Source organism: Plectropomus leopardus, chromosome 3 (assembly GCF_008729295.1).
Source record: "Plectropomus leopardus isolate mb chromosome 3, YSFRI_Pleo_2.0, whole genome shotgun sequence".
Lineage (NCBI taxonomy): Eukaryota > Metazoa > Chordata > Actinopteri > Perciformes > Serranidae > Plectropomus > Plectropomus leopardus.
This window is the reverse complement of record NC_056465.1, coordinates 16,353,064-16,377,717: the sequence shown is the minus strand read 5'-3', so window position 1 is coordinate 16,377,717 and position 24,654 is coordinate 16,353,064. Positions and strand designations below refer to the sequence as shown.

At 38.3% G+C, this 24,654-nt stretch overlaps 1 protein-coding gene across 1 annotated transcript in view; it reads right to left on the bottom strand.

Annotated features, from left to right (window-relative positions):
- Positions 1-1,592: 1,592 nt before the first annotated feature.
- The window catches only part of LOC121938179 (low-density lipoprotein receptor-related protein 8-like), a 31,608-nt gene continuing 8,546 nt past the window's right edge, over positions 1,593-24,654 (bottom strand). The window contains exons 5-14 of the mRNA XM_042481459.1: positions 24,045-24,164; positions 23,794-23,919; positions 22,458-22,623; positions 18,662-18,874; positions 17,380-17,498; positions 16,747-16,886; positions 15,611-15,752; positions 15,188-15,385; positions 13,518-13,678; positions 1,593-3,696 (exon numbers count right to left, since the gene is read on the bottom strand). Of these exons, the coding sequence (XP_042337393.1) occupies positions 3,661-3,696; positions 13,518-13,678; positions 15,188-15,385; positions 15,611-15,752; positions 16,747-16,886; positions 17,380-17,498; positions 18,662-18,874; positions 22,458-22,623; positions 23,794-23,919; positions 24,045-24,164 (1,421 nt within the window). The 3' untranslated portion in view covers positions 1,593-3,660. The remainder of the gene's footprint in view (positions 3,697-13,517; positions 13,679-15,187; positions 15,386-15,610; positions 15,753-16,746; positions 16,887-17,379; positions 17,499-18,661; positions 18,875-22,457; positions 22,624-23,793; positions 23,920-24,044; positions 24,165-24,654) is intronic.

The window sequence follows — 24,654 nt, the reverse complement described above, 5'->3', positions numbered from 1 at the left end:
TTATCCTCTCCCGCTAACCTACTCAACCATCCTCACGACTGATCATCAGATTAGAGGTGCAAGGGACAGAGGGACTGGCCATATTTAACGGAAAACTCATATTACAGAGTGCACACATTAACACAGTCAGAAGTACCAGCAGATCAAAAGTCAAAGGACCAGTAAAGACAGTACAGCTGATCTGTTAGAAGCATGTAGACAGTTGTCCAGTCTCCCACAGGCTTAATGGAATTAATGTGTCACTGAGATAGTGGTGAGAATAACTTTACAACACTTTTTACAATCTACAAATTTTACCTGAAACGTGATAATGGAAAAAGGGATGCTATAAAACTACATCCTCCTGATTGTATTTTTATTGTGCAGACTATTTGGACAATGAGGTGAGTCCAGAAAATCACATTTGTTAGTTTACAAATTCTTCTACCTAAAGTCTGCGGACTGAAAATGTTAAGATGAAATTAAGATGAGATTTCCTTGAGCACCTTTCTGTTTCTGCTGTGTAACAGCAATCTGATTTTAGGTTTTCTAAGTCTTGAAAACGAGATCGCAATATGGTGGACTGTTACAATACTCTTAAAATGATTAAACTCGATTAAAAAAAAAAACCTCAACGGTTTCAATCAGCAACACTTAAGGGAGAACAAATTCATTTAGATATAGTTCAAAATATATTATTTTGATTTGATTGTGAACCACTGGTCCACAATCAAGCTACAAAACTATATTTTGTTTTTTCCATATGGCTTTCCTGTTTTGTATGGGGCGGCTGTGGCTCAGAAGTTAGAGCAGGTCATTGTAAGGTCAGTGGTTCCTTACCCGTAAGATACTGACATACTATAATATAGTTGTGCGTAGATATGAAATTGTAAGTGTTTATTAATGTGTACTATTTCTTATAAATGTTAACTTTTACTATACTGTCATTCATTATTTGTTTATACACCACTTTTTACTTACTTACATTAATAAACATGTATATCTATTTACATTTTAGTATGTTTTTACAGTACTTATAATATAAGTGTGCAAGGTTGTCTGTCTATATGTGTCAGCCCTGCAATAGTCTGGCGACCTGTCCAGGGTGTACCCCGCCTTCTGCTCGATGACAGCTGGGATTGGCTCCAGCCCCCCCGCGACCCTTACGAGGACAAGCGGTTACGGAAAATGAATGAATGAATGAATGATTATAATATAATAGGGGAATTTAAAGTTTACAGCTTATTTATACCATACAATGTTTTTATGATCTCTTTGACAGTGGAGAGAACAGAAAACAGAATGATTCCCCAGTTGTTTCACCTCTTAAAGTGCTCAAAGTGATTATCAATCAAAAGCGACCTGCTGCAGTTAAGTCTCAGAAATAAAAACTGATAAAGACGCAGACTGTATTCTTGGGCTGAGGCACAAAATGTTTGCTTTGTCACTCAGGTTATTATGTATTATGTCAGGTTAGGTTTATCATCTGAGAGGAGAGGAGAGAACTCAACAAGTGACAATACATTATTATCACATAGATATGTAGGAAAAAACAAAATACTTTATTTGAATCATTTACAGCACTTATCTATATTGCAAACACAATACCACACTTTCTGTAATGCTGTCCAAAATAAATACAACCCATCCTTAAAAATAAATACCAACCACACAAACTCAGCAGTTTGAGCACACCCACTTACTGAACCCGTCCCTCAATGAATGCTGATGGATTTTTATCGATCCGACAGACCTAAATGTTTCTTTGAGACTGAAAGAACAAAATAACTCAAGCAGACTGAATTCAAACAAGGCAGGCTCAATCAACCAAATCTTCACTCCAGCACTAACAAGGTTTTGTGCACAACAGCAAACCTCCAGGAAACAGCTCACAAAACAACACGTGACTATTACACCAGATCATTTCTTCAGACATTTAAAGAGACATAAAAGAGGATCAATCTAGATTTTGTGGTATTTTTTTGCTGATAGAGCCAAAAACAGCAGTAGTCTGGTATTCAGTAAAAAGAGTCTCACTGAGGACATCTGTACCTTACAGTTATTTGATGGATGATTTAAGATGTTACGGTGCCACAATATCAGATGTGTTTATTGCAAATGTCATCACTGAGAATCAAACTTACTGCATTGTTCTATTGATTCAACTTTTAAAGGCCACTTCAAATGAAGCATCAGAAGGCATAGAGACACTATGAATTTAAGCAGCAAGTAATTATCGCAGTCAGCTTTTTAACTTTTGCTAGTTAGTACAGTATATGTTACAGGTGGTTGTGCACATCCTGTCCCACAATTACAGTAGGTAAGGCACAGGATAACAGATTAAATAAAGCAAAAATAGAGTGTGCACACTGGATTAAAACTCTCAAAACTTAACTGGTCTGAAAAAAGGCATTGTACCAACCCTCTTGGGATGACATTGACTACATTTACATTAACAAAATATTGCAGGTTTTGCCCTTATTTTTAAAGAGACAATATTCCTTGAAGCTGTTTAAATGGCTAATGAAAATGAAAATTCCATAAATATTCTAACATGCAGCCATACATACTCTGATGAAGATGCCATAACATTTCTTTCATTCTGTCAAAATATGGAAAAGTGAACAGCTGTCGCTTGTGCCAGGAGTTTTTCTACGTTTCCAAGCAGTGGCAGACTTTTTGGACTGTACGAACACTGCCTCCCACTTTCATTCCTTCAACTAACTTCTTAAAAAGCTCAGCGTTGCAATAACTGTGCATATCCCAAACCCTGTTGATATTTAAGTCTTTCATAATATTTAAACCCAAGTATATTTTTCTTATTTGGGTTAGGGTTAGGGGATTAGGGTTGCTCTACACCTGCCTTGCAAATTTTTGGCAAGTTGTGTAAATCAGTGGTACACCAGTTTTTAGTCAACTCATTCATATTATCTGATGTTGGAAAGTAAATATAGTCTATAATATCGCAAAAGTATAGTTTTGATTGCACTAAAATGAAATGAGAGAGAGAGAGTGCAGCTAAACCACAAACTAAAAAACTACAGTAGGACTGCAACAATTATTTTCAATCAATCGATTAGTCATTTGGTCTGTAAAATCTCAAAGTAGTGACAAATGTCTCCTAAGTGCTTGTTTTGTCTCATTTACAGTCATAGATTAAAAAAAGAAAAGCAGAAGCTGAAACTATGTAAATGAACTATCAAAATAGTCGCAGATTACATTTTCGCCAGTTCCCTGAGCGATCATACGAACAGATCATATTTTCCACTCACCAACAGCTGTAACTTAACTGGTAATGTCCTGGGGAAAAAGCTTGATAACCGGATTTGAAAAATAAGGCGACATACGTGAGAGTTAATCTGTGCTGACATTCAAAGCTACACTTGCTCAATAGAGCATAAATGAACAAAAAGAGATAAATTCTGGAGCAACGAGGGATAAAAATTAAACTTCTTCAAAACAGAAGTTACTATTTGAAACCCTTTCCCCCATCTGAATTCTGATATTTACCACTGCATTATTTTTGGAGTGAGTTTAGCCTGCAGAGTGAGTTGGGACACAACAGGGTGCTGAGCTGGGTTTGTTGTCTTGTCATCCTGTCGGCCCGGAGGTCACTGCGGGGGTTGAAACAGCACCAGGGGAAGCAAGGTCATCAGGTGGCCATCTGTGTCGCACCTTCCTTCACTCACCTTCCAAGTCCAGCTTAAGCAGAGTTTCCTGGCGGCAAAGAAACACACAGATTACTTAGTTGACATACTGCACCACAATAAGCCTCTGACCTGATGGTACCCAGTCAGGTAGAGTTTATCAGGGACAATACAGAGTATTTTTTTAAAGGACAACTGTGACACATTTTAATCAAGTTAAGCTAATTAAGTCCAGTATCCACCGATACAGGAGTTTTGAGGACAGTGCAATACATATAAATACACACACATACACACACACACATATATACACACATATATACATATATATATATATATATATATATATATATACATACTACAGAATGGAAGTAATTGCTCATAAAAAATTGCAGGAGCAGGGCCCTATTTTCCATGTTTTTATGTCTGTCTTTGCCACTGACAGCAAGTATCAAGTAAAATCTGACAACTTTATGGAGAGTATCTCTACTGAGAAAGATGTTTTTGTTTAAGAATTAGATCTTTTTAAGCAGAAACAGCCCACAAATGGCCATCTCCAACCGCCAGGACTCCATTTAAATATACAATAATTTTATTATTGTAAACACACTCCATCCGTCAAAAGTCAAAACAACAAAATAAAACAAACAAAAAAAAAAAGGCTGGGTTTGTCTTTCCAATGTTTCAACAAAAAACAACTCTGGTTTGGTTGAAACAAAATCCTTAATTCACTCAGATGTAAAAATATGCTGGCTCTAAACTATTTAGGGGCTGTTTCTGATTAAACAAAAGAATCTCTGCAGAGATGCTTTCCATAATATTGTCAGACACTGAGAATAATGAACTAACAATATCTGAGAAAAACACATACTTTAGCGGTTGTACACTGACGGTGCTAAAATGCCCCGAATGTTTACACTGCAGCCTGTTTCACTGTGTATCGTAGCACCAACACATCTAACTTGTCACCCCTCCTCCTCTCCTGTCAGAAGCTTCGCTTGAAGAGACAAAGGCAGGAAATGTGAAAGAGGACAGGAAGAGAGGAAAAGTAGGGGTCACTGGCTGCAGTAATGTATTTGAACCAACTCTGCTGAAGTGATTTCACTTCAGAAACTGACAATTTGAGCCATGCAAGAGGCAATGTCAATCTGTCAGTACATAACTTTGGTCTAAAATTTACGTACAACTATCTGCTGGATCTCCATGGAGACAGTTTTGATCCACAAAGGATGAATATTATGGACGCTGGTTATCTACTGAAAGCTTGATTTCTGACTTCTGGATGGAATACTATGATTTTTTTTTTTCACAGATAATGATTGTGCCTAGGGAGTGAATCTTAATGACTTTGGTGACTGATCCTTCATCTTGCACCACCAGCAGGTTTTACTCCGTTAAATATCCTAGCTAATAGATGGATTGACGTATATTTTTGTACATTTGTACATTCATGTTTGCCAGATAATAAATTCTCTCAGTTCTGCTGATCCATGTTTAGCATGGCTGAAGACTCAGAATCTTATTTATTTTCTAATTTGGGTTTAACAAATAACTTCAGTTAGTTTCTGTTCTTCAGTTAGGTGTGTTTTTGCAATTGTGATTTGTATTTTGTCATTGAAAATAGTGCTAAAGGTCTGATATTCAAACAGATGTCCTTAGCTTTCACACTCTGCCACTGTAGTTACTTTTTGCTTAGCGTGCAGTAAAGCTCCTCCTCTGCTTCACATAATTGCTAAAATGTGTTATTTTGTTGCCCCAACAACACAAAGTTGGTGGGATGTGTTAAACCCAAATTTTGACATCAAGAGCTCCTTAACAAACCAGTGATATTTTTTTTTAAAAACTAGAAAAAAATTAGACAACAGCACCCAACCACACTGTTAAGTCTCCATTGCAAACATTTAAATCTCTATCATGTTTAAAAGATTTGGGGAATTATGTTTTACATTGTGCATTGTCACAGTGAAGGAACTGCTGACTGGAATATTAGGAAAAGCATCACTTCCTGAAGAGGAAACATCTGTGGATCCCCTGAGTTTAAGAGCAGCCGTTTTTCTTAAAGGGATAGACTTTTTGAAGGGTTGTATGTGTTTTTTATCCATGGTCAATGTATTACCTACGGTGATGGGAGTCAACATGCCCTCAGTTTCGGGAAGCAGACTCAAGTACTGATAGCTAAGCAATGAACTGCTGTGGATGGAGGCGGCAGCACAATGCATTTTAGCCACCAGAAAAAAAAAATCAATAGCTGTTAACAGTGTGTGCCATTTCGACAAGGAACTGAAGCAGTTATAGCGTCCTCTTCAAAGTCACCAGATTCCTTTGACAAAAAGTGTAAATTTACCTCGCAGAACATAGGAATTAAAGTCACGTAAAACCAAACTAACTGATTGAGGCAGCAGTGGACAAGCAACTCCCATGTTCTGTGAGGTAAAAGGTAAAATGAATGTTTTTATCAAAGCAGTCTGGTGGTTTTGAAGACAGTTTACATAACAGTTTCAGTTTCCAGTCAGACAGAGGCTGTCTGAGGACAAGCAGTTCAGTGCATAACCCCAGCAATCGTGCATCTTATGAGAAAAGCAAGACATTTTTAACTTTTGCTAGGGCATATCATAATGTTTATTGTCAGATTTGGAGGGAAGTCAGATTTGACCTCTGATTTAAATATGAGAGGTTAAATCCAAGATGGCTGCCAGGCCACCCAGTCTCATGTTCAAGTGCATTTAATTTTGGAAGAAAACAGTGTAGAGATACATTTAAGGTGTCAATTCCAGCTGATTTGGGAATGCCTATTCATTTGGTGATACCTGTGGGGTCGTATTTACAAAGCTTCCTAGTATACAGTTTCTCCAAGTGACGAAATTCTGAGAACATTCTTAGAATTATGACTTTTTTTAAGAATTTCCCCTCAAAGTTACAATTTGGTCTTGGTAAAGATAAAAATTATTCACACAGCATCTTAGCCCTTAAGACAGCTCCTTCAGTGAAAAACTGCTAAAAAATTTTCTTAGGCAAAGGAGAAAATAGTAGAAATATAAAGGTGTAGGGGAAATTTCTCCCAAAACTAAATGACAGTGATTTAATAACATGTTACATTAGATGGTACAGGGATAGTGTTTATGGTCTATGTTTCCAGGTATACTTACATCCTACACAATAACGATATAACGCCAGAAATAAAGTGATCAAAACACTAAAATATTTGCAGTTGGAAAAATGCAATAGTGCAGCAGTGAGATCTCCCAAAAAGTACTTTCACAGTCTCATATTGTGACGCAGTTCATTTATCTACTGGGTGTCTGCACCTTGCAAGTTCACAAAAGCGCGTGTCTGTGACAACCAATCACATCTTTCAAAGTATTCAACATACCTACGGGGTCAACCACACCTTCTCACGAAGACAAAAGTTTCTGTCCCTTCCTCGCTCAGAGGTGCTCTAAGACCTTTCCTAAATCATTCTTAAGCTAAGACCCCTCAATAACATTTTTAAAATACGTTAGTTGCTTTCTGAGAGTATTTGCAGAATATTTGTGAAAATGGCTCCTGAGATCACCAGAGGTCAATAAAATCAAATAAGACAGAAAGAAAAGAAAATGCTGCTTAGACAAGATCTGTAGTAAAAATCTAGATCAGATTCCTGTTTTTATGGTGCAAGGACAGGAAAGAGCTATTTAATTATTACATTACATACATACATTCATTGTAGATCACATCAGATCAACCAAAGTGGTGTTTTTTCCCCATTTGGTGACATTATTGTGGTCGCTGTTGGAGATTTTTTTTAGTTTCCTCCAGTAAAAGGGAAGGCATTTTATGTTGACGATGTAGGTGTTAACCTGTGGTGTATTTAAAGTTGTCAAGTTAATGACTGTTGTTAGGCAAGATGATGCTATTTGCAGAGTTATTAAATAGATTAAGAACACGTTCAAAAGGAACGCCCTTGTAAGCCAGTGATGTATATTTGTTGAAGAGGTACGAAACTGGTGAAGGTAGTTCAGCGTTCTTTATTTATCCTACAAATGTTTAAGTTTGTTGTTATATTCTGGATTTCTGTTCATGTTGTCATTCATATTTAGAAGCCGATTAAGAAAATGCATTTTCAGGGCCTATCAAAGGAAAGACATTCTGGAGATATCATAATGAGCTCTTTTGATCTGCCCTCATGATTAAACGTGCCTGTCATGTTTGTCCTGTGTAAGAGTTGGCCACATCATAAACACGGCCTCAAAAATAACCTCGAATTGGTAAACAGGTATATATATATCTCAAGTGTACACATGTGAAGCTGAATGAAAAACATCTCCTCTCTGCAGGTGAATGAAGGCGTCTGACTAACTGCTCTTTACAGTATGTGTCAGCCCTGGCGATAGCTGTGGCTGTCTGTACATCTGTGCATGCGCCTGTCTGATTCTTGTGAACATCATATCTCAAGAACGTCTTAAAGGAAGTTCTTCAAATTTAGCTCAAATGTCCACTTGCACTCAAGGATGAACTGATTAGATTTTGGTGGTCAAAGGTCAAGGTTACTTTGACCTCATGTGTCTCATTCCGGTAAACGCAATATATAAGGAGTATTTATTGGTAGAAACTGTATATTACATTCAGAACTGTGTTTTTATCATATAATTGTTGTGTGTTTGTTACTTCAGAAATAGCTCTTTATGTACACAGAGCAGGTCCTCTTCAGAGTTTGCTATGTTTCTACAGTAGACCAGAATTGATAAACCAAATACTGGGTAGGGGCCATTCACATTTTCGCTTTGGCCACCCTAGTTCTTTACTACGCTTGCCACACGGAAGAAGATTCAGCTCTGCAACCTCACTGCTAGGTGCCCCTAAATCCTAAACACTGGACCTTTAAAGCTAATATATGTTTTGCTGCTGCACCTGACCGTTCACAGCAATCAATGCTTTGCTTTTGTGGCTGCATGCCTCTCTAAACTGGGAGCATGATAACTGCATCAACTGCCGAAAATACACTTAATACACTGATGAGGGATAACGCCCTCACACAACCCCAGTTCAAAAATTCAGAACTTCGTGTAGGTGATTACAAACTTTGTTAACAGTCAGACTGTCGCCAAGACTTTATTGTTTCATGTCCTGCAAACAAATCCTGTTTGATCTGCATTCATAAATGGCTATGTTTGAGTATGGCAGAATCTATTCTGACACTAACTCCACCTCAGCCCTTCAGAGCAGAAGGGCAAGTGAGGGATAGTGAGACTTGTTACTTTAACTGGAAAACCAGTGGCTCGACTTTCCTGATTCCACACGAACACTAAACCCTATCCCTATTCGCCCACGATCAAAGCGTACAGATTACCATCTGTACCATCTGTATCTGCACCATGTGCCAATATATTTACATGTGTATATCAATGCAAATGCACTGAATATCAGATGTTTGACCACACAATAGGCCCTTTTGAAATAAATCTATCCCCTCCTTTAAAACAAACTTGATCCTGTAATGCCTGTAATGGAATTTATAACCTCTTTGCACAGTAAAGGCTGAGCCATTAACAATGATATTTTATGGCAAATTCCACTGCTTCAGACAGGATGCAGAACATACTTTGTGTTTGTCTCATGTCCTGTCACCTCAAGCAAGGCATTTACACTTTACATACTTTGTTACTGAATGTGTATCCTTGGGATAAGGAAACAAATACAGTAGAAATATTTTAAACAGGCATCAGGGCATAGGTAACTTGCACACATATGAACCTCCTTACTTGAGGACATGGCTGTTAAGCAAGGACTCAAAAATGGCACCCTTTTACGCACATGCAGTATTTTAAAGCTCAAGGGGGCCAGCTGTGTTTTTGCAGATCTCCCCTGAGTACCTGCAGAGTGTTTGTGTTTGCCTGTTCAGCAGCCAGATGAGGCAGAGTGTGGTGCAGAGCACAAACTTCACCAGACCAGGCACTGTGAGTGAATGCACATGCACATCTCTCTTTTCATTCTTTCTCCTTAACACTGATAAAGAATAACAAAGATCAAGGCCTCACGGCAAGATTTCAGCAAAAGCATGGACAATATCACACGGAGGGACTGCTGATGGGAGCACAGTCTTACACCAAAATACTACCAGATGAAAGTTCTAAGTGCCTTACGTAATAAGTAAGAATACAATGGGCATTGTGTCTGATGTCCTTTAAAACATGTTTTTAAAAGGAGGGTTTATTTGCCAAAAGTATCACAGGTCTTTTGCATCCTGTACATCATGCAGCTGACCTTAAGCCATGTAGTAATCCTGCAGTTTGTATCCTGGAAACAGTTGACTGGATCCTGGTGTTTCATTACTATTCACACATGCCTGGAAAGCTTATTGAAAGGTTTATACTGTAGGTATGCCATGCAACTCTGAATGTCTGAACAATTTCAAACATCAGTCACAGTGGCTCACAAAGATCAATTATTAGAATGATCATTAACCACTTGTGAAATTTAATTTCTGATTATAATGGTTATAATAAAAGTTATCAATACTGCATACCAAAGGAACTGGTATAGCTGGTTACTTCTCTTCCTACATGGCCTACTTTTTTCAGTCTCTTTCAAACTGTGCAGAGTAATTTGGATCCATGTTTTAGCGCTGCTTAGGTGGAAATGGAACAGTATTTAGTGGTGGCAGGTAACAGTATATTATTGGTTAAGGGGCTAAAATTGACACATTCTCCCAGGTGCTGTGTTTCAATCAGTGCCGATGGGAGCCGGAGGCTCCGTGACCTCTGCGGAGTCATTTGACCTAGGTGTGAGTGCCAACTGTACACTTTCTGATTGCATTAAAAGATGTTAGCATGTTTTTTGTGCTGTGGAAAAGAGACTTTACAGTCAAAATGGCGATGACAATAATCAAACAGTTGACTTATTCATCTTGTATCTTGCCTAACTGTAATGGATCATTAAATATTGGGTATGGAGTTAATCTGCAAATGCTATGGTTTAAAATGAAATTAATTTTTTCCATGGATTCCAGTTTTTAAGATACACACACTCACATATGCACATGCACACGAGCGCACACAACCAAAAAGCACAGATAATAAAACCCTTTAAATGACTGTGAACAGATATCAGATGTGAGCACTGACATAATAATCAGACAGATTGCTTTGACATCAGTTTCCCTTCATTTTAAAACATTTCGGGTGCTAACAGTGTCTGCACATTGATCTGTCATGGTAAACCAAGAATGGAAAGGACGAACTGATAGGACGTATGCTACAGTCAAGTCATATATAATCTGTGTAGCTCCTAATTATTGTCTTGACAATTGATCAGATTCTATAGCTGATTCGCCACAATATTATCTATAGAAATATGTCATTTTTATTATTTTAATCTGAATGGAGACATCTTATGACATGTTCCCAACCTCAGATTAGGTAGCAATTTACTCTTTTTTATTTAACAAAAGGCCGGAGCAGGAAACTCAGATTATGTTTCAAATTTCACCCTTTGAAAAGTCTTTGAGAAACCTCATGCGTTTCTTGAATGCTTTATTGTATTTTTTGTTTGTTTTGTTTTCTTCTCACACTCTCTTCACCTGAGCTCTTTGTGAACGTACTTAGAACGGTGCTCCCAGCCAACCCTTCATACCACTCAAGTCTTTTACTGAACGAGTCACAATAATAGAATGAAGGGTGTCAATTTCTTTTAATCAAATAACAAATATATATGTTTTGAGTTAGACGTTGGCTAAAAGCATTACCTAACACAAGGAACCGAAGTGAGTTGTCCCTTATACTCTACCCTTATCAGCTGATATAACACTGATAACATGTCTCACTCGGTTTGATCGGCCCGTTCAATAAAGGAGCTTCATTCAAATTTTCCTCTATGTGTTTTTATTCCTGTAGTTTGTTACAAATTGCTTGGAGAGGCACAACAAAGGTACTGCTGGATGTTCATAAAATACTAATGTATTGCATTGCAAAGAGTTTGTCTATAAAGCACTGGTGATGTGTTGTGTTTTCATCAAAAACGGTGCTTCGTTTGATGAGATCGAAGAACAAGATTGTCTGCCAGAACATGAACTGTCTTTTCAGTGCATTTACCTCCCTTGCAGAGGGTAAGTGCTCAGGCATCATTATTGCTTTATGGCATTAGTCATCTTCTGACTGGATGCACTCGGAGACATGGATTCACAGAATAATACCTTTATTGCTTTAACAATAACTTTCCATTCAGGTTTGAAACTGCAAATGACCTGAGCAGCAGCATGCCAGCAAGTTTAGAGGGCAATGTGTAAACAGACACATAATTTTTGGTGATTCAACTGATTTTCTATATTGTATTAAGTGGTTGTGCTATGATTATTCTCATAAGAGAATTTAAAGTGACAGTTTGGGTTTTTAGAAGTGAAACTGTATGAGATTGTTATCTATAGTCAGTGTTTTACATACAGTAGCTGACCTGTGTCAGGTCAAATAGAGCACAAGGCACAGTTTAGCTTCCGCGTAGGAATATGGAAGTTATAATGTTGAGAAAATGTTTCACCAAAGGAAAGGGCTGTGTGACAGCAAGGTAAAGCAGTGAAAACACTTTTAAATATAGCACCCACTTAAACTGACATTTCTCTATATATAAGCCTTTTTTGGCTAAACTACATTTTGATGTCCATCACACAACACAGCAGTGTAATGCTGAGCTTTGGGGTGCGAGTCCGCTCTGTTTCTGCAAACAGAGAGCTCACCACACCGCCAACTTCTTTATTTAATATACTAACAATAGGTAAGTATTTCATACAGACCCACTTTAAAAATCCAGAACTATCACTTTAAGAGATTCATTCATTCTTAAGAAGAAGGAAACGTTCAAGTTTCATTGAAATACTTTATAAGAATGAGAAAGAGAGCAGCATGACTTGTTGAATTTCTTAAAAGTTTGAGGAACTTAAATACTTGGAAAACATTTAATGTGACATTAGTAAATTGTGAAATCTTTGGAACTAACTTTTCAATAACGGGGGGAGATTGAGATGGTATAAACATGTTTGCATCATCATTGGTGATTCCAGTCTGCTTTGTTTTCCATCTGTCTGTCCAATTCCTATGAACGCGATATCTCAAGGATGCCTTGAGGGAACCTGAGGTGAAACGATTTTAGTGGTAACAGGTCAAAGGTCAAGGTCAATGTGAGCTTGTCCATTTCTTTGAACATGATAACTTAGAAGGCCTTGAGGTAATTTCCTTAAATTTGGCACAAACGTCATCGTAGACTCAGTAATGAACCAATTAGATTTTGTTGCCAAAGGTCACTGTGACCTTGTGTTTGTCTCATTCTTTTGCAGTATCTCAAAAAGGCCCTGAGCGATTTTTTTTTTCAAATTTGGCACAAACATGGATTCAAGGATGAACTTGAAATACAGTTTCATGGTTAAAGGTTAAGGTCATTTTGACTTCACAAAACATGTACTTGGCAATAAGTTAAGTATTCATACATTAATTATTATCATACATTTTTCACACAAATGTCTACTAGAATAAAATGACTAAATGATGACATTTTTTATTCAAAAGTTGACGGTCAACTTGACTGTGACGTCAGTAATGTTCTGCACAGAAGGAGAGACGTTAGGTTAGATATTCAATTGGTGACACTGATCTATGTTCACCTCGAAACTGTGCTGATTATAGAGATCTTCTGTGCTGCCGGGTTAAGGATGTGTGTGAAGTATCCATGGTTTAGGATTTGTAGCGTCTTTGCAGCAACATCTGTACATTATCAACTGTAATGGCTACTATAAGTCTAGTCAAACATAGATGGAAACTCTAACTGCAACTTGACTTATTTGCTGAGGCATATAAGTTCGAGGTGGTAATTCTGTTTTTTTTATTGCGTGTGTGCGTACATGTGTGCATGCGAACAAACTTTGCTTACCTTGACCAGACATGCGTTTGGACGAGTGTGTGGCTCCTGGATGATGAGCAGATCCTGGGACTCTTTGAGAGAGAAGCTCTGTTCAGTGAGAGACCTGGATGTCATGAACTCCTCTCTCCACCACCACAGAGCCATTCCCACAAGTAACACACTAAGAAACACTGCGAAAAACACACACAAAGAGGTAAAGTCCATCAGAATCAACAATCATTCATACAAAGTGCCGGACATGTGAGATACATTTACCTAACACAGAAAAATATATATATATATATATATATATATATATATAATATTTTAGAGTCTTTCTGTAACTATTTAAAGACACTTTAGATGATAAACCAGCCAAGTAAATATACACATAGCTTGTAACCAAGGAAATATTGACAGACTAAAAAAGCCTGAAGAGACACACATAGGTCCTATTTTAAAAATTTAAAATCTCAAGGACTTTGTGTTCGTCTGGCCTGTTATGTAAACAATATGATTTATTTAGCAAGCTGTTAAATGTGGCAACTTTTGCAACTACTGGTTTTCTTCTTCATACTATGTGTCCATGTACATGAAATTTGAACTTAATAAATGACTAATTAAATAGTAATAAAATAAAATAATACTAAAATACTAAAAGGGTATATAAATAAAAACTAAATAATACAAATAAAAAAATAGAAAATATCCAGGGCATTTGAAGACCAAAATTGCATGGTAAAGCAACGATGGTCTGTTTGAGCAACAGTAGTGTGAGCAGTGTACACCAGAACGAAGTCTAGATTTCTGTCTTTTTCATGGGTGCAATAAAAACACTGTGCAAGTACCAAAATGTTGTGATGTCACAACAATACAGACCTGTTTTGCAGTCCATTAACTGACAGGTGGAAAACATGGACACAAGCTGTTGCCCAACAATTCCTTTACAGTGTTACAGTTTATAAAAGAAAAAAGTGCTGTTACAGTCTTTGGTTGCAATGATGGTGAAGAGATGCTGAGAGCTCAGATATTGAAGACCGTAAACACTGACCAATCAGAGCAGACCTGGCTTTTTCGGGAGGGGGGCTTAAAGAATTACACGCTAAAAGCAAGAGTTTCAGACAGAGGGTGAAGACAGTTTTAGGAAAATAAAGTGGTTTTTGAACATTAAAGCCTCTAAACATGTTCTAAGAAAAACCCAAAATACAAATATGAAACTGAAAATGAGCATAAAATAGGAACTTTAAATTTTGACATAGTTTAAACTTTAGAAGTCGATATAAACATGTGCTCAACAGCCCTTTACCAGTTTGAATGCACAGTAACTGATGCTGACTGTTGCTGACATGTGACTCAGTGGTTAGTAACATGAAACACATGCAGCTGACAAACTAAGTAAAAGGGAAAAAAATCCCATCAATATCTATCTTTTACAGTCAATATTTGATAGCGAGCCATTATTACAGCATAAATGAGCCAGTAACAAACTCCAAATTGCCAAAGTGCCCCTATATTTCTGTTTCACCATCTCATTTGGCAAACTTGTGTTTTCCTTCTTTGTGACAGGAAAATGGCTATTTTATAGTAATTTTTAGTACTACCAAAAAAAAACCAAACCCAAGAAACATAAGTGGATTTCCGGCCATGTAGTGAAGATATGTTGTGACTAAACATTTTGGAAGACAAAAAAACTTTCTTACTGGTAAGAGAGAGGATCCCAGCAAAGGTGGGGTCAGATAAAGTTGATACAGGAACTGTGCGAGAGATGGAGGGAATTTCTTGAGATCTGTTTTGTCCTTTTTCTGGAGGAGTGCAGCTGAACTCTGGACTCGAAGACAGCAAGTTGATGACGCACTTGTGTTGGCACACTGCCCCCGTATGTCCGCAAACAGACGGCCCTAAGAACCAGATGAAGATACGTTGAGATGAGAGGAATCGATTATTGCAAGGTGGCATTACTGCGATTGAAGGGGAGAGACCAGCAGCACCAACAGTGTCCATCTTTCTAAATTTACACTTGATGACCCTTGATCTTCTTCCTAAAGAAAAACTCCAACCCATATCATAATTCCCATAAGTCTGAGACATATAGAATTTGTTTTTATTTATTTGACTGGTTTTACCGTTTGGTTGGAGAACAGGCTGAACGACAACCACACCACCTGGGGAGGTGACGTTTGACAGCAGTACTTGGAAGTTGCCGCCGTTGTGTTTGCTGGCTCGGCAGATGGAGCGCGTCGCTTCTTCACTCCAGTACACAAAACCCTGAAGCAAAATTGACCGAGTTAGCAGAACTGTTCTTTCACAGCAAAAACTTATGCAGGTACACTTATTATCAAATGAAGGTTGATTTAAGAAAGCTATCCTCATGAACTGATAATCGAGTAATACCACACAAACTGCACGCTTAGAAAAACCACTAGTGATTCCATCTCTATGGAAAATGTATCCACTTTCATCACAAACACTGCAGCAGAAGCTCGATCCATCATCTGGTCATCTCTCATTAATTTATTACAAACATAATTCCACCATCTTGTTATTTTTCTTGCCTGTGTTCCAGTTGTAACTGGAACACACTCATATCTGTATCTACTTCTACACCTCTATCAAAGTCCACATGCACACATATTGTAGATACATGTGTTCATCCAAACTTTACTGAGACCCACAGCTGTTTTTAGAAGAAGGGCAAGAGAGTATAGATTTGTAGCACTCTGATCCTCTTCTTGTTTATACGAACAAAAACAAAACAGAGAGTGGTATGAATGAGAAAACAGTAAAAAAAAAACTGTCAGCCAAAATCAGACGCTAACTCCAGTGGGCTGCTGGTGGCCAGTCGGTCTCACCAAAGTAACGGCAGCAACAGAATGTTTGCTGATCTGGTGCTGAGTTGAAGCAGTCTAAGACCAGAACCTCGGTGCTGCGGTTTTCCCTCTGCCTCTCACTCCCCACTGCTATGAGATTTCTTTGCTGGGAGGGAATCGGGCTGCAGCTCTGGAGATGGACCTTAAGGAAGCAGCTAAAGAAATTCAAATTCAGCCCAAACCGCAGCACCAGGACCCTGAACTGCACCAACTCCTCGCCAAACAGCAAGCTTTCTTCGTCACAAACTGACTGTGTGGAACATATACATGCAAACACACACAGACAACATCGACATCTACTGTAATGTCTCCTTGTTTTCTTGTGCACTTAAGAAACTTTGATAACAGTCCAGCAGTCACTGTGTGGGGTGGGGGGTGGGGGGGGGGGTTACCTCAAACACAGCGAGTCCGAAGGGTCGGTCCAGATAACCATTGGACTCTACAACTGCTTTACGGTGATGGCCGTCTAGATTTACTCTAAAGATAATTCTCATTCCCCGATCAACCCAGTACAGCAGCTGACGAGGCATATCTGAGGAAAAAAGTCACATGAAGACATGACTTGCAGCATGAGCTGTACAATTAAGCAACACTGACCAACTGATGGTCTTTCTCTCTTTCTATCCCTCTCTCTCTCGCTGTCTCTCTTACACACACACACACACACACACACACACACACACACACCCCCACACACACCCCCCCCCACCCCCACCACCACCCCAGAGCTAATGTTCCTGTTTCAAAGGGAACCTGAGGTTTTACAGCTTTTTTGAACTTCTCTAAATAATGTCCAGAAATTTGGCTGAAGAAATTAAAAGATGGATGAATTAAATTACATAAATGTTTGTGGCAGTCAGACCTCATAAATTTAAATTCAAGACTATTTAATGTCTTGAAGGCCAAATATTTATGAAATTGAAGATATCTTGAGAGTTTTAGTATCTGTTCACACCCTGCTTACTGCAACTTCAACAAAAATCCAAAACCTACTCCACTATTATATCTGAAATATCATAACGTACCCAGAGAGAGAGCAACAGGGTGGCGTATTAAGGAAGTGACCAGAGCCCTCCTGTCTCGACCGACCAAGCTAGATCTCTCAATCTTCGGCGAATTACCACATTGAGCCCAGAATAACAGCCTGAGAAAAAAGAAGCAGCTGTTGAAAACTGTTGCAGCACTTTGAGATAAGAACATTGTTTTGTGACTATGTTCCTATTTCTTACACTTGTCTTTTAATGTGCATTTTAAATCTTTTGAAACACATTGTACTGCAGCTTTTCTATGAAATTTGTTAATTCGTTCACGGAAAAATTTACTATTATTATTACAGAAGAGCAGAACAGAAGCTTTGTGTTTAAAGAAAATGGGTAGGAAAGTTATCAGAAAGATTTTAGACTGTGTTTTTTTCTCCAAGGAGCCCAGCACATACTGCTTTAATAATGAAAAAAACAAAAATGAAATGTTGAGTGACTTTGTGTTAGCTAATACAAAACAGCGTTTAAACAAACATTATCCGTTTTAGTTCGGTCTTTAAGAGGAAAGGCCTTCAGTATTTGTTTTTGGTGCTAAACTCAAGTTCACATAGTTCCAATGTTGACTACCCAAAGGTAAAAAGTTGGTGCTGTCAGCAATAATGCGTTAGTCACGATGCAATTAAAGTCCATCAGTAATGCTTTAATTTTTTTTTTAAATCACGTTAATCAATGGCCAACATTCCTGTTTTTAACAGGCTGTAGAGCGATGATACTGGTATCATCTGAAAGTAGAAGACCTGCGTAATCCAGTGGGGCCAACAATGTCATGCTAGTGTCTCAGTAAGGGGGACAAATAATGCTACAAAGTTAGGTTAAAGTTTGGCAATGGAAAAATGGCACAACCATTTCACAGGGGTCCCTTGACCTCTGACCCCAAGATATCTGAATGACAATGGGTTCTATGGGTACCCATGAGTCTCCCCTTTACAGACATGCCCACTTTATGCTGGTCCCATACAGTTTTTATCTGTCATTTGACAGTTTGGTAAGACTTGCTTTACCTTGTCAATATGTATTTCAATACTGTTTTGTAATTTGCAAAATAATGGAAAACAAGTGACTGAAAAATGTGAATGTGATTAATTGCAATTAACTATAGATATTCTGTAATTAACCAGGATTTTAATAATTAATGGTTTAACAACCCTTGTAAAAAGGTGACAAACATGCAGATCTTCAGGACAAAGTTGACTAATCTCATTTTCACTATTGTATTCTGGCCACGTCAAACAAACATGCTAATATTTCAGCCAAGTGGCCCTCATACCCTTGAAGTGGATCCACAGCCACTGCAGAAGGTTTTTCCAGTCCTGTGATAAGCTGACGCCAGGTCGAACCGTCCAACAGGCCAACATTAACAGAACTGCTCTCCTCACTGGTCCAGTAGAGGAGCTGGTGGATCCAGTCCACAGCCAGGCCCGACAATGAACCTTGAACTTTCAGCACCAATGAATTCTGTGGCTCTCCATCCGTAGAGACCCTGACAAACATCCAGGAGTGAAAGAAACTTAGTGTATAATTGATACAACATTCAACACTTATTCAAAGCTCTGTTCTACCCAGTCCATCCAGATCTGACTATGACAATGTGTGGCTGCGTCCTTCAATGGGTTCATTCATCTCTTCCTATTAGGATCGTAAACTCAGATAAAATCAAAGCAAAATGCAACACATCAACTATAACTTTGAGGTGAGGCTCAGTAGCAGCTTTTTACTAACTGTTTATTTTTGACAATTTATTTGCCCCATTGTTCAACATACAGAGTAAAATGCCAATGGACTTTTCCATTAAGAGTGTCCAATAGTCCAGCAGGACGTTCATTGGTATGTGAACGCCCCTTCTCTGTGGTCTTTGACTGCTTTTGCACCCCAGCTCTTGTTTGCCTAGTTGGATGATATGTTTTCTGTTGAATTTGTAAAATGTGAGAGCCTAAGTGATATCTAAATAGTTGATAGACTCCTGTTTTGTTGTGTTTGGCAGCCTGTGCATCCTATTTATTTTTTTTTTTTATGTTCTTTGAACATGATAACATCCTCTATTTCACTTCCCTATTATTTTGTCACAGCCTATTATTCATGTATTTATCACCTCTGCCAAAGAGGTCAGGTTTTCATTTTAGTTTGTCTGTCTCAGAAGGATCACGGAAAAACTACTGGTCTGATTTTCATTAAGCTTGGTGGAAGGGTGAAATATGGGCCAAAGAAGAAGCCATCAGTTTTAGAGCAGATCTGAACCCCAGGGCAAAAACACAAATGTAATCTATGCTATCTGAGTGCCTTTATAGTTGTCTATTTGTTTTCTTCTTTTATTGTTTTTTTCCTTTAGAATTTAATTGTGTTTCATCACCTCAGTTCTGTGTTCACTCACGACAACAATAAAGTCAAATTACACAGGAAGTACTACACACTACTTACTACTTACACTACTTACTACTACTACTACTACTACTACTACTACTACACTACTTTTTAAAAATCTAACAAACAACAAAGATAATTTTCAACAACTTCACGTTTCCTGACTTCTTTTATAATTTGAATATGTTGTAAAACTTCCCCAAAGGGAAAACTTGCCTGCAGATTCAACAAGAATATTTAATGTATGTAACACCACGCAGAGACTCTGTCAACAGGATTATTATCCAGCTTTTGTTTTCTTATCACTGAGCAATTAGCAGCCATGTATAAAGAGTACAATAAAGCACAAAGAACCAAGACTTCCTGTTTCTTTGTCTGTTAAAGCTCAGACTGTTCTGAAGCTTTGTGCATGTCAGCAGTGTAGACAGAATAATAAAAGCTGTGAAATAATTGCTCTTAACAATTAACGTCTGAGTCAGCAACTCTGACAAAAGACTGTCTATATTTGAACTCAACAACCAAACAAATATTCCCCTCCCATCAGTGCTCCTTTAGAAACACCAGTAATATCTCAGACGGTATTTACATTTCATTACTCTCACGGTGTAGCTCTGTTCCTTGTGGCAGGGACGTGGAAGATTGAGATTAGCCGACATTTTTTTGCGTTTCTCAGATGAACTTTGTTTGTTTCCCACCTACAAAGCCAGAGCCGTGCATGAGCACTAGTTTTTTTTTTATCAGCAAACACACAGAACACACACCAAGTGGACCGTGAGAAGACATTTGCTAAACTTTAGAGTGTATTGGATTAAAATCGCAGACTGCACCTTTAATCTAATCTACATATTTACACTACGCTTCGTTTTTGTTTTTTTTAAAGATTTTTTGGGGCGTTTTTGCCTTTAATTGCTTGGACAGTACAAGTGTGAAAGGGGGAGAGAAAGAGAGGATAACATGCAGCAAAGGGCCATGGCCGGAATCAAACCTGCGGCTGCTGCAGTGAGGACACATGGGGTGCCTGCTCCATCCACCGAGCCACCAGGCACCCCCTCCGCTTTGTTTTTTTCTATCAAATGAAATTCAAATTGAGGGCCTAGCTAAGGTGCTTCAGGCATCTATTCAGAATAATTTCTGATTTGCTACAAGAACTGCTTTCAGTTACAATTATCAGAACAATGTCAAAATAATTTCATTTACGCCACTGCTCAAAAACAAAATATTTTCTGTTCTCTTACTGGCCCATTAAAGCTGTGGCTCATGAATTATCACGTCAATGTCAGGATATTTGTGGTCTTCTCTTGTTGTCTGTCCTGAACTGTAAATCCTGTTCTGTTAATTATTATCTATTGGAGGATGAGTACTGGACTCTTATGTGCATATTTATTTTGTTGTGTTTATGAATTTTCTAAGATGTGTTGTTTTATTCTCTTTTTAGGGTGCCTTTTATAACATCTGGTCAGCGACATCGGACCCTGGCTCATTCATATTTTTTGCTGTTGATCGATTTCAACAGTTTCTGTTATATAAACTAATAGAATAAATAAAAATAAAGTAAATCAAGGTCTTCTGAGGAGATATCACGGACATGTCATGTTCAGCTAACAAAACATCCCAGAGGACCTTGGAGAGATTACATACTGCAGTTTTGGGATCCCCCAAGGAGCTACAGGAACCCAGTCCCAGATGAGTGATGGGAAATCGCCTGATATCAGACAGAACTGTCAACTTGTTTCACTCTATTTCCATCTTTAGTCTGTTACTATAATCAATTTCTGTGGGAGAGGGGACTCGCTTTTCCCTAACCAAGCACTAGAACAAGGTATCGGCCTGAGTCTAACATCACTTCCTGTGCCAAAAACTGCAGTTCCTTGAATGGCCACTTGCTCCAGAAGCGAGTCGATCCCGATGACCCCTCATGTAAAAGTCAATCTTTACCACAGAAATAAACATGTTGGCAGCCTGGTCCAGTTTTGGTCTCTATAGCTAAACTCAACATTCACAAAAACTGCATGGGGACTGAATTTTTATATAATATACCAATTAACATTTTATAAATGCTTAAAATTAGTGGTGGGCGGCTTTGAGTCCCAGACTGTCTGCTGTTGGTGTACTTGGCCTCTCGGTCAGATCCACCCCTCGCTCCCCAACAGCGCCAGCTTTTTGCCCAAATATGGTTCTTGCTCCAAAAACACAAGATGATGGCAGGAATGCCATGAGGCTTGGAAATAGGAGTCCACAAATCAATAGGTGACGGCACGGTAGCTACAGCCATTGTTTATACAGTCTATAGTTTTGCCTGTTTTTTTTTTTTAAAGATTTTTAAAAAACTACAATATTGGGCAATGTTGAGATCACAAGCCATCTATGTAAACCAGCTTGACAACACTTGACAGCGATGTTACTCCTTTAATCCCTCATCATTTGCCTCCACATGGCACTCATTGGATTGGTTGTTCTTGATCCATTAAGCTTGTGTTTCATGTCAGGATACCAGACTCATCAGTCAAAACAGTGGAGGGAGTAGATTCAAATTTTGGACCCAGGCAAGGTGGAAAATAGATGGATGGGGGTTTTCATTTGTTAACATGCATATTCACATATTGAGCTTTTTACCAGCACTGAACATGTTCGACATTCCTCAAGCATGGCTTTGGTTTAAGAAGGTAATGAAGTGATGTGAGGTGCTAACAGCTCCACTCTGTTACCTGTATATGGAGCCTTGTTTGGCCCAGTATAGTGTTCGGTCAAAGGCCAAAGCCGCCACTGGCCCTGGTCCTGGTAAATGTGGAACCATCTCCTTGTATTTAGTGCCAGTCATGCTTATCCAATGCATTCCTTTAGAAGAGGTGAAAACCAGCTGAGCCTCGTCCCCTGGAAGCAGACAGACACACACACACAGATTAATCATAACTAAAGTTGTCCTGAGCTGATATGAAATTTTATGTATTGTTTTATTTGGCTACGTGACCTTTTTCTCCTGGTCAAAATCAAATAACATCATGTATAGCCAGTAACATTCAGGCGTATTGTTTTAAAAGTAGTTAAAATACATGAGAATATTTTTAAGTGGAAATTATTAGCCATATTCGTGTCAAGTTACACATTGGAAGGCATAAATATCCGACCACACTCAAGTAATACTGTGATGTTATCAGTCTGTGTATAGAAAAATTTCAGGTTCATAATTTGGCATCATTTCGACACCTTATCAGAGGTAAAGTCCAATATCACACAAAACGACGAATTATTTTCTAACACAATGAAACGATGACTCAGCAGCAGATTGCAATAGAAACAGTCCACCTCTGAGGTCTATCTGCAGGCTTGTCCGATAACTACGTCTCGACTGGACTGACTGATCATTGTTAATGTGTTTGTGCAGTCATGCTTTCTTACACTGTAAATGAGTCAACGTTTATTAAGGTGGAACCTGTCCTTTATTGAGTGTACTGATCAAACAAAAGAGTTCAAAACTGGATAAACATGCTGCTGATGAGATACAAAGGTCAGGGTCAAACATTTATTATAGTGACCGCTTATGCAAACATCATGACTGTATGTCTTTCTATTGGAGCTTGTACCAGTGTGGAAACCAACCCTTCACACCAAGTGCTCTACTCCTCTTGTTATGAGGGTCAATAAGGACAAGAGTCACTAAAATGGTTTCTACTACATAAAAATTTTATGTTTTATGAGGAAAAAAAAATATTTTGAGACTTTGAGAATGAAGTCATTTTTATGAGAAAAAAAAAGTCAGAAATTTATGAGAATAATGTTACGAGAATAAAGTCGTAATTTTACGAGAAAAAACGTTGGAATATTCCAAAAATAAAGTTGGAATTTTATGGGATAGGGGATATTATATCATGGAAATAAACATACAGCTAGCAAACTATACAACAGGTGAGAGCACAGGCAGCCTCCTTAGCAACCGGGGACAATGGTTGCCAAGGAGGCAAACATTGGTTCCAGGTTTTTCATGACTGTGGAATTTAGGAACATAATAAAAGTTATCAGCTACACTGATCATTTGCTTCTCACCTTTGGCCTTGCACTCTCCGGTTGTTGGATTCATCTGGTAATCTTTGTGGCAGTCGCAGGTGAGGCTATTGTTCACGTGAACACACAGCTGATCACACACATCGCTCTCCAGGCACGTGTCGATCTCTGGATAGAAGAATAAACACTTGTAAAGGCGTTTCTAGCATGAGGCAGAGGAAGGTGTTAAAAATAGTGTACATGGAAGTCGGGATGAAAAAGTGGGGATGAACGTTTATCAGGCTGCCACTCACCCTCACACTGGCTGTCCCCGACCAGCTTCATGCTGTCGGGGCAGCCGCAGTGGAAACCCATCGGCTGGTCCAGACACAGATGAGAGCAGCCTCCATTATTGACCTTACACTCGTCCTGATCTGCAAAAACAAATATAAAATAATCAGTGGATTTGATCAAGGAACACTGCTATTTGCATAATAAATGAGCTTTTTTCTATTCATGTGCATGAACAGAACATTGTTTGAGTTACAATGACAGATAGTGTTCAGGTGGAGAGAAAAAAGAATTCAATGTGACATAAAAAAAGTTAATAAATTGGAAAAAGAAAGTAATTGTCATCCCAACATGTGGTTAAGTCAGCAAAAACACTTTGTTTCTTAATGTTACTCATGTCCTCATGGTGGACATAACTAGATGATTTTTTTTTACTAAATACCTCAAAGTCAGTATTGCAACAATATTGTAGGGTTGACTGTCGGGGCTTTCAAAAAATATTTACACTATGAGATTTTTTGATAAATAATGTCAGTAATGTGGATATGACGTCTAAGTGGGTAAAAGCAAATAACAGAACAGCTAGAACAGTCAGGTTAATTCCAAAAATTACACCACTTCAGTGTAACACAG